Source organism: Amblyomma maculatum, chromosome 10 (genome assembly GCF_055883805.1).
Source record: "Amblyomma maculatum isolate TAMU_Amacu chromosome 10, ASM5588380v1, whole genome shotgun sequence".
NCBI lineage: Eukaryota > Metazoa > Arthropoda > Arachnida > Ixodida > Ixodidae > Amblyomma > Amblyomma maculatum.
This window is the reverse complement of record NC_139353.1, coordinates 20,155,198-20,165,969: the sequence shown is the minus strand read 5'-3', so window position 1 is coordinate 20,165,969 and position 10,772 is coordinate 20,155,198. Positions and strand designations below refer to the sequence as shown.

The 10,772-nt window shown below is 46.1% G+C and overlaps 1 protein-coding gene across 1 annotated transcript; it reads right to left on the bottom strand.

The window, feature by feature from the left end:
• Positions 1-1,043: 1,043 nt before the first annotated feature.
• On the bottom strand, positions 1,044-10,569 carry LOC146175768 (uncharacterized). Its single transcript, XM_084580866.1, has 4 exons — positions 9,816-10,569; positions 9,436-9,703; positions 6,532-6,681; positions 1,044-1,249 (listed from the first exon to the last, which is right to left on the bottom strand). Exons 2-4 carry the CDS (start codon positions 9,619-9,621, stop codon positions 1,055-1,057), a joined length of 531 nt encoding a protein of 176 aa, XP_084436992.1. The 5' UTR covers positions 9,622-9,703; positions 9,816-10,569; the 3' UTR covers positions 1,044-1,054.
• Between the last annotated feature and the right edge of the window lie 203 nt (positions 10,570-10,772).

Sequence of the window (10,772 nt, the reverse complement as noted above, 5' to 3'; positions counted from 1 at the left end):
TTATTACCTGTAGTTTGTTCGCTAACAAACCTTCTCCTTTTAGGTGTGTTGACTCCGCACGAATGACTTCTCTCCCATAGCGGGCTGAGCTCTAAATTTAACCCAGGCATTTTTCGTTAAACTCCGCGTTTTTCACTCATAGGTAAGAACGAGTAAGATAGCAATTTTGATATACTGCCAAACTGCCACTAACGTGCTGATACACGACAAAAGCTATCATTTATGCACTGGTCTCCTTATAAAGATTAAGATGTAGAGATTTCCATATTTTGATGAGAGACAGGGGGAGAATGGAGAAAACTGAGTGAATAAAGCAGCGCCTTCTTTTTAACTTTGTGGTGTTTGTGTAGGCTTTGTTCCCGTAAACACCGTACATCGCTGCTCAGACGGTTTAGAGAAAGTAAGACAGAAAAAACCTGCTGGAGAATTTGAAGTTAGCAGCACCCGAGCCTTCGAGCTTAGGTTAGACTGCATGACTATGTGGCAAAAGAACTGCTCTAGAGAAGCGCCTCGGGCCGCATTTCTTAAGAATCGATTTTTCATTTTCCATTTTCGATTCTTTGGTGCTACGGCATCGGTCGCTGTTGTGCAGTGACGCAGCTGCGACTTCCAAGCGTCCATGAAAAGTGACCGGATCACTGGACATTTGTCGACTAGACCTTACTAGTAGCTGCATATAAGCGCAGATGGTAATACATGTGATCACCGACGATTGCTTCGAATGATGCCTTTGGTCACTTTGAACACAAAAACAACACATGGCAGCACCAAAATAAAATGGATATTGGGCAATGGATTCTTTAGTACCCTGTGCAAGCGTACTAATTACGCGTATAGCCTTGAACCTTGCATGTCCGCTGTCGCAGGATTTAGCTAAGTGTTTGCTTATAGTGGCAAGTTGCGAAAGATATCCAGAAGCACACCTCGCCTCCACCCTTCGCTTCCTTTCCCTTTGTCTGCTTTCTTTGCGGGAGGGAGGCTCGTGCAAAGGACACATTGAAACCGAACAGGCTTTACAGGGACAATACAGGAAACTCACCTGCGGAACTCTGCATCATCCTCTGCGCCGGTCGAAAGGAGGCCGCGGTGGTGGCCCCAATTGCAGCGCTTCTAGCAATAACTCCGGAAGCTGGGGGGCTGGGGAGAAAACTTCGCGGAGCATGAGGCCCGCCAGGATCAGCCATACGATCACAAGGACAGTGTCGGCCGCAAACTTGCAGGACATCTGGCAGCACTCGCGGATACCCAACTGAAAAAATTATGTGCACATTGGTCACAACCAATTGATGCACAGAGAATGGACTACATGTCTTCTGGTGGTTGCAGTGTACCTGTATACCCTACGGCAAAATTATTTGGATTAGAACTGTACTGCATAGTTCTCACGACGAGCGCTGCTCTACGTTGAAGCTATGTGATGTCGCGTTACAGTTAATTTATATAGAAAGAAGTATTGACTTGTTTCTCAGGCGTTGGTTGTAGTGGTAGCGTAGCTCTTGAGCCAAACACAGGACAAATTGGCGAAGTCAATGTCACATCACCAGTGCAAAGGCGAAGACCATAGAGTGCATTCTAGGTTTCTACCGGGAACGGGACAGAGATGCGCACGTCTTCTCGCTTAAGTACATTTATGTTCACTTTCGTGTTGACGGAGTGTTGGATGTGTCCACCTAGAAGTGAAGTAGCCTTGTCCCTTTTCATTGTTTCGCAACGAAGCCAGCGTAGAGTGAAGGGAGATACTTGCGGATGCATCCGCTACACCATCGGCAGCGCAGCATTGGTCCGTCGCCGTGTTCTTTGGTATGACACCGTGCTCTTTCCGGCAATAGACATTAGCAATAACACAGCAAGTTGTCAGTTCAGGCGTTCAGTCGTGTCCGACTCTTCGTGACCCTATGGACCATGTCACGCCACGCTTTCCGGTCTCTCACTATCTTCTTAACATCACATAGCTTCATCTGCAATGCCTCGAGAATGCCATCTAACCATCGCGTTCGCTGCCTACCCCTTCTCCGGTGACCCTCAACCTTTCCCAACATCAAATCTTTCTCCAGCGACTCCTCTCTTCTCATCAGATGACCAAAGTAGCTGAGCTTTAACTTTAGAATTTGACCCTCCAATGAGCAGTCAGGGTTTATGGTCGACAATATCGACTGATTTGATCTTCTGGCAGTGCAAGGAACTCTTAGGAGTCTTCGCCAGCACCACAATTCAAACGCGTCAATTCTTCGGCGGTCAGCCTTTTTCACAGTCCAACTCTCGCATCCATACATCACAACTGGAAAGACCATAGCACGGGTTATACGGATCTTGGTTGGCAGACTAATGTCTCTGCTCTTTACTAGGCGGTCAAGGCTAACCATTGCTCTCTTTCCCAGAAGCAGGCGTCTCCTAATTTCATGGCTGCAGTCTCCTTCCGAGGTAATCTTGGCGCCCAAGAACAGAAAATCTGTCACAGCTTCCACTTCTTGTCCATTGATGCTCCAGGACTTGATAGGGCAAGACGTCATGATCTTCGTCTTTTTAATGTTCAGTTTAAGCCCAAACTTCTCACTCTCTTCTTGTACGCGCATCAGAAGTTTCTTGAGATCCAATTCACTTTCTGCCATTAAAGTGGTATCATCCGCATATCTAAGGTTGTTGATACGTTTTCCAGCAATCTTCACTCCAGCTGAAGACTCGTCCAGACCGGCCTTCCTCATGATGCACTCTGCATATAGGTTAAATAGGCAGGGCGACAGTATGCAGCCTTGCCTCACCCCTTTCTCAATCGGAAACCAATCAGTAAGACCATGCCCAGTTCTGACTGTGGCCTCTTGCCCTTCATAAAGGTTCCTGAGGAGACAGATGAGGTGAATTGGAACTCCCATCTCTTGGAGAGCTTGCCACAATCTGCTGTGATCTACGCAGTCAAACGCTTTCGCATAATCAATAAAGCAGAAGTAAATGGGTTTCTGGAACTCTCTTGCTTTTGCCATGATCCAGCGAAGGTTGGCAATTTGGTCTCTAGTTCCTCTGCCCTTGCGAAACCCAGCTTGTACGTCCGGAAGCTCCCGATCCACATACTGCTGCAGCCTACCTTGCAGGATTTTTAACATCACCTTGCTAGCATGCGAAATAAGCGCGATCGTGCGGTAGTTGGAACAATCTTTGGCACTGCCTTTCTTTGGAATGGGGATGCAAACTGACCTCCTCCAATCCTGTGGCCACTGCAGGGTTGTCCAAATCTTTTGACATAATGTATGCAGTGTGTTAACAGCGTCGTGGTTGAGGTTTTGAAGCAACTCAGCTGGAATACCATCAATTCCGCTAGCTTTGTTCTTAGCAAGGCTGGCTAAGGCCCATTCAACTTCACTCTTCAGGATGCCCGGCTCGAGATCAGTAATCACAACCGTCCTATGTTGGGTTTGCACATCCGGGTCATTCTTGTACAGTTCTTCTGTGTATTCCTGCCACCTCTTCTTTATCTCTGAGGCTTCAGTGAGGTCCTTGCCTCGTTTGTCCTTTATCACGCCCAGCTTAGCACAGAAGCTTCCTTTGATATCTTTGATTTTCTTATACAGAGCTCTTGTGTTCCTTAATTGGCTGTTGTCCTCAACTGCTTGACACTGTATGTTCAAGAAGGCATTCTTATCTCTCCTTGCTATTTTCTGAAAATCCGCATTGAGAACCTTGTATCTTTCTCTTTCCCCCATACCTTTTGCCATCCTCCTTTCCTCAGCTATTTGCAAAGCCTCTTCAGATAACCAGTTTTATTCCAAGTTGTGCTGGTCACTAAACACGTCTAGGCCGCTACTAGTAACCATAGATTGCTTATCATGTGCATTTTGCTCTTGGACTATACTCTCGAGCTGCTACAAAGGCGAGTCTTAAATGCTGAATACTACAAGCGCGTGGACCATGAAAAACGCCACGAAAATAAACGGGTAGTGACAACATACATTCAAAGAGCTTTTCATCAATACCTGACAAATCCCGACATCAAGTACGTATCTACATGACACTTCGGGCTGACGACATTAACAGAGCGGGCATTGCATTAGGTCGCAACCGAATCATTGACAGTTCAGGTGTGCTTAAAAATACCTTGTGCCTGTTATCCCTGGGGCAAAAATCACGCAAGGATCACTATTCCAAACCTGCGACAAACCTGCTGATCAGCCTCCGCTTATTTTGGCCGAAATGGACGCCGGTCAGAACCGATCAGTAGGAGCGGGGCTTGCTTATCTGTTTGTGTGATAAATTTGTGATGTTATTGTTGCTCAATTCGGCCCCTTCTGTGTATAAAAATGTTGCTTCAAGGAATTTCCGGCAGCCGGCAACTGTGACCATGTGGTCGACGTCGACCTAGACCGGCATTCACAAATACGGGTATGATGTGAGCAGGCTGGAGAGGGGGCCGCTATTGATGTCTCTGTTTTGCAAGACGGCGTAACGAAAGCTATTTGAGGGTATGCATATTTAATTTCAGTGTTTTCTGGCTATGATTTGAGTTCGAACTCTTGGCGGAAGCATTTTGAATCGACAGTGCATTCCACACAGAAAGCAAATTTTGGGCCCGCGCAGCTGCGCTCTAACTGCAATAAAATATTTCTTTATTCAGTCGGGTATTCATAGCAAAATGCAGTGCATATTACAGCGATTTAAGCCATATATTATAAAAGCCTGAGACGTAACTACGAGCGTGGAACGATGCCGAACCTCACAATAATATTATAAGGCGAATACTCTGACGGAGAACTTGTTCTGCTGTGCATCGACGTTCCTATTCCCTCACCGACTCTTAGCTTGAAGCTCGGTGTAAATTACAGCGACTGAAGCCACACATACCAAGAAGCTGATACGTAACTGGGAGCGTGGGAGAACCGAAACAACGACTTTATAAGGCGAAAGCCGTATTGTCCGAATAGTAGCGGAACCCGGCAATGTTTCTGAGTGGAAAAGGATGGTACCAATGACTCGGATTGATCAAACTGGACTATGACATCATCACACCGATAGTCAGAGCCAAATTAAAAAGGCGAACGAAAATCTATAGTTTTAGTGAGGATAACATTGGTTTAAGGATGGAATATAAATAATTACGTTAAATTAATACCCGATTACGTTAGAATAAGGGTTTGCGGGGTTGAATTATGGTTTTTAGGTGCATATTTAACCAGCCGAAGGACGAGACACAAGAAAGAAGAGGACAGTACAAGGCTGGACTAGCGACTGAATGTTTATTGAACGGAAGAAAACAACGAAGACTCCTTCCGAAAAGCACGCGCACAACCCAATCGGTGGAATGGCAGGAAATTGAGAAGAAGATGAAAAAGAAAATTCAAAGCCAATTCAAAATCAAGGCCTAACTGACGACTTTTCTAATAGAGCAAATTCCTTACAATGAAGGCTAACCGATGCCTTAGCCACACACTTGTCCTCAGCTTTAGCAATGTAATATCTACAGAATTGATTACCATTGCTGTAAACTACACCCGTATTACTGAAATCAGGCGCACAAAGGGACGGGTCATGCTCCGACTTACACTCTCGGGATTGCACATGTAGCGCTAGAGTAGAACTCGCCTTTCCTCCCAGAGAATTAGAGTGCTCCGTCAGGCGCACATTTAGATATCTGCCTGTCTGCCCGTAGTAGCACCGGCCACAATTGAGCGGAATGCGATAAACCACATTCTTTCTGCAGGTGGTGAACCTTTTCCTATGTGACACTGCGCAACGAAAACTATCACGAGACATTGTCGAGCCCCTTTCTAACTCTGGCGCACAAGCCTCCTATCTTGTTTCTCGCTGTAAATACAACGTCAACGTCGTACCTTGCCGCCAGTTTCTTGAGTCGGTGCGAAACGCCATGGAGGTAAGGTATGGCAGCCACCTTCTTTCGCCGCGTCGCCACACCAACATCAACCTGCCCCGTTTTGCTCTTCTTCGAACGTGTTAAAACACGTTCATACACCAACCACTTATTAAATTTTTACAACCTATTAGGATGGTGGACTAGGTTGAAATATTTTCGAGAACGGTAGACTGCGGCGGAATGAAGTACATTACGGATTGGATTTTGTATAATAAAGCAGCCACTGTTTTCGCCTCCATATTATTTATGCAGTCTTATGTGCCCTCTGTAACTTATGTTGGAAATGAATAACCTTTTGGCGCACTAAGCTTTCAAACGGATGATACCTTTCGAATATGAAGCATAACAAGCAGACAGTCGGTGGCGTCACTTCGTGACGCATTATGGGCGGGGCGTCGGCCCAGACATTTTCTTTTTTTTTTGGCCGGCGCATCGGCGTGTATGAGTTGAGGGTTACAGCGACGGGAGAGGAGGAGCGCCTTTTTTAATATGGAATATCTGCGATATTAAAGATGTTAGCCTAAAATTTTTTTGCGCTTTGCTGACTAGTGAAGGGCGTCGACCGCTCGTGCGCCTTTCTTAAAGCACGGCTTCAAGCTTTTCATGGGCCCTTTAAGGTGTAGCAAAGCGCTGCAGTGAAGCCACATGTTGCGCCACCAGGCTACGCTCCTTACCTTGCTCTTCTTCGTCTTAATGGAAGGTGTCAGACAGTAAGCCTGAATCACCGAGGCGTCAGCCAGTGCATCATGCCGCGAACAGCTCAGCTGTGTGCCGTTCAGGTACCAGCATTTGCCTGTTGTTGATTGGCCGCACCCCATCCTCGGCTGCATGAAACAATTCCAGTGCAGGGTTTGTGGTTACGTATTTGTAATCATTAGCATAACTACCACCCTGCCTACACCTAACGCACGGCAAAGATATCTCTTATATTCCTCCGATTCACCCGGTCCTGCACCAGCTGCATCCATTTTATCCCAGTAAACGTCCTAATCTCATCCGTCCGCCCAGCTTTCTGCCGCTCGCTTCTATCCTTGCCTCATCTTAGAATCTTCTGACGCCCCTATAGAGACCATCGATTATATTGGCATCGCCTTTCATGACCTGCCTATTCTTGATTTTTGCTAAAATGTTATTAGCTCGAGTTTTTTTTTTCGGGTTCATTCGGCACTCTTCCTGTTTTTAAACGTTATACTACTTTTCGTTCAATAACCCTCTGTGTTGACCTCGAACTCAACCGTTTCTGTTCGTCTCTGTGTCACGCAGCATACAGAAGCAGACGCAGCACAGCAAGCATCAGCGGCGCTTCAAACAGGGATTTTGCCTCATTGCACTTTATTTGTCCAAAGTGCCCCCCTCCCTCCCCCCCCCCCCCTAGACTTTTTTGAGGTACATATATCGTTGGTTCGAACTATTATACTCTTCTGCCCCATAGGAGAGTACCGTTATGATAATAGAGAGTTTTAGCTTACCGTGATCCGCGATCCGCTACTGGGATCCGCCACCGCGCGTTCCACTGCGCATGCCCAGACCCCCTCGCCGCCGACAGATGGCGCCACATACTGGATGTAGGCACAAAGACCTGCCGCGTCGGGACCAATCAGCTTGACCGCCCCGCCCACGCGCGGTAGAGAGCCACGGTGGCGGATCGCGGATCGCGGTAAGCTAAATCTCTCTATTATGTCCCTCCAGGGCCGACACACCACTTGTAAGGGCAGACCCGCATATAGGCATTGAAGCCCCCCGATAAATTTTAAAGCCGATACAGTTTACACCGCCACTAACTTTCAGACAAATCTAATTGTACTAGTTATTTGCTCTTTGGAATTCCAGTCTGCTATTTCCTGCCCTAAATAGACTTACGCCCTTGGCGCTGAAACTACTGTTTTTTCCCGAGCATAGTGAACATGTTTCGCATTTGGCACTTTACTCTTTAGGCCTACTTTTCTGTTTTTCCTATCTCTATCATTAATCACAGTTGGTAGTTCGTCATCTGAGCTGCTCATAAAGGCATTGTCATTAGCGAGCCTATGACTGAGGTGTTAGTTATCAACCCTTATCCTTAACTGTTCCAAATTCAGCACCCTGAATACTTCCAAGCAAGCGGTAAATAGTACTAGAGAGAATGTGTCTCCGTGCTTGACATCCTTCCTCCCGGGAATTATTACGCAGAATAGTTACGTAGATTGTTGCTTTCGTAGCTCACGTTCAAAACATAAATGTGGCAAATGTTTTTCTCAGTCTTTATCTGCCAAGAGCCTCTTTATGGGTTTCGCTATCACGCATATAGACTGAGTGCGTATAACAGAAATTAGGGTGTATTATTATTATTATTAATCACTTGCTAATAATTCATATCAACTTTGAAATGTGAATGAAAAGTGCGTTTGGCTCTACTTTAAGTCAATTTTTGCGGAAAGAGTCATTTAAGGGGCCTCCCTTAAGAAAAAGGCGCTTTAGATATCTCATAGATGTCTTGAGATTTATTCGATCTGAAATTCGCGCCTGTGATGTGCGTCTCTGTTTATCATGCTTCGTGTTCCTTGCCCTATACTGATGTCGCACCACCCACCTACAATGTCGCTCCCTAATGTCTCACCAAGAACAAGGTTACGAAGCACCGGAAAGAAATGCAACGTACTTCTCGCCTGCAGCGCCGTGCAGTCAACGCCAAAGTACGGCGAACGAGAAAGGCTGGATAGCAGGGAGAGCTATCTATGCCAGGTAGGAGATGACAACTTATCTCAAAATGCACGCGAAGATTTTATCCAAAAAGAAAATGGCTTTGAGGATGGGAGTTCCACTCGTATCTGCACAAAAAATGGTAGATCACGAAAAGCAAGCCGCCCAGCATTGCGATGTCTGTGAGGCTGCAGTGGCTCTGTAAACGTAGTCTATATAATGTTTTAACTTACGGAAAAAGCCACAACACGAAACCGGTGATAAGCATGCGATCCCTCCCCCCCCCCCCCTCCTCCTCCCCCATTGTGGCCTTTTGACAAATCTCGAACGCCGGTGGCACTTGTTCGACGTTCAGGTTAAAGCCGATTACTAAGAATCCTCGCTCTCCTTTTTGGAGTGAAGAGTGCAAGTCAAGGGGGAGTGCGCATTTATCTTCGTGGCGACAGTAGTGTGTACAAATAAGTCGAGTAACAAGAACATTTTTAGGAAAAGTTTTTGTGGTTAAACCAAATAAAAAGCTTTTAATATTTTAAGTTTGAACCAGTGATGCTATAGCCAAGTTTTCTGACTAATCTGCAGCCTGGTTAGGCCAGCTTTATGGTTGTCTAATTATTCTACGTATGTGGAGAACCGTAGGAAAATAGTCAAGGACGTGCTGGCAGTACGCAAGTAAATCCGTAAAGAAAACGCTAAACAAAGCGCAAGCATGCAAAGGTATTAAATAACGTATGTTAGTTACTAACCTGGTCCATGTCGCAAAATCAGGAACAGGCAGGACAGGCGGCAACAACGGTGACAGAAGATATATTAAAAAAAAAAAAACACTGCAGAGAACCTCAATTATGGGCCGAAATTACAGCACGACAAAAATGCGGGGCAGTGGTTTGCGGGTGACTTACGTTCGTACAGACTGTCGCCAGGCTCGGCAGTGGTGCACAGAAGCCCGCATCGAACACTGCAGCCCCAACCGTCAAGAATGTATCCGTGAGTATCATGCCGACGAGAATCCTAACTGGCAGCAGGCAGGCCACCGAACCCATGAGTACGACGTAAAGGATGCCGTAGGCTACAAGTGGCGGCGCCATTGGTCCGCGTGGCGTGCACAGGCGCTTCACTTTGAGCCGAGTGTGTTGCTTCTGCTCTGCCGGGAGCTGACGTGATCGGATGCTGTAGAGAAAAGCATGAATTCCTTAGCGCACTAAGAATCAGTATGTTCACGATGAGTGTATGAAAAACAATACAGTAAAAATATGGCGACTGTTCAAGTGCGTCAACTTACGGAAGGCGTCGGTCCTTGGACAGTCGGTGCAGCGGTGCACGTGAAGAGAGTTGGCTGTCTTCTTCATCTGCCTCTTCTCACATTGCATGGATAAGGCTCCTAGGATTTCTGCGATTCTGCGCTAGAGCTCAAAATATCGGAATTAGTAGAGTTCGAGACACTGTACTAGCGAAAATGAAATGAGCAATAGAACGTTAATTTCCATGCCTTAACCTCTTGCAGCTATTATAGATGACGCCAACCGAAAGACAGCACCTGGTCTGGACTACATTACGTACGAGGTTTACAAGAATTTCAATCACATGCAGGAGCCGATGTGGGGCATAAAGGACCCATAAAGAAGCATGCAGGACTAGTAGAAGGACGCACAGTATATAGGTCCTGTTGCTACTTAACAGACTCATGTAACTCCTTAACTCCTGTATATCGCACAGGCAGACATCTCCTGTTGCCATTAACATATATATCCTGTATATCGCATGTGGAATATTAGGAGTTATCGGAGTTGCGAATAGGTCCTGTGGTCCTGTCTAGCTTGATGCAGAAGTTTGATATACGCGTGCGGTGTCCCATCCAAATTAGAGCAAGATTTAAAAACAGCAGGTTTTCAAATTTGAATGAACTGAAAATTATTGAAATTTTATTTTTCATTATCGATCTCTGCATGGACCCGTGAGCGTATGCGTTAATTTCAAGCAACAATCGCTGCAAGTTTTCCGTCCGCATGCTGCACGTTCATATCCGCAACTGATGACGAGCTTGCAATGAGAAAGTGCAGGGAATAAATTCGCCTTTCCACAGCAATATAGCAAGTATGCTCGAACATAACTCAAAACACGTCGCCGCCCGCCAAACTATTAATCGATAGCTGCATATCAACAGCGATGTTTATTTAAAAGGTTTCATATGCAAAATGCGTAGTGGGAAGTGAAATACTTCCGCCGCTGATTCGATGGC

What these genes read in the sequence shown, in the direction of transcription:
- LOC146175768 (XM_084580866.1), bottom strand. Translation starts at nt 9,621, where the DNA reads ATGGCGCCGCCACTTGTAGCCTACGGCATCCTTTACGTCGTACTCATG. An exon ending in TGGCGACAGTCTGTACGAAC is followed by an intron (nt 6,682 to 9,435) that starts GTAAGTCACCCG and finishes TGTTTCATGCAG; the next exon opens with CCGAGGATGGGGTGCGGCCA. An exon ending in TTAAGACGAAGAAGAGCAAG is followed by an intron (nt 1,250 to 6,531) that starts GTAAGGAGCGTA and finishes TAATTTTTTCAG; the next exon opens with TTGGGTATCCGCGAGTGCTG.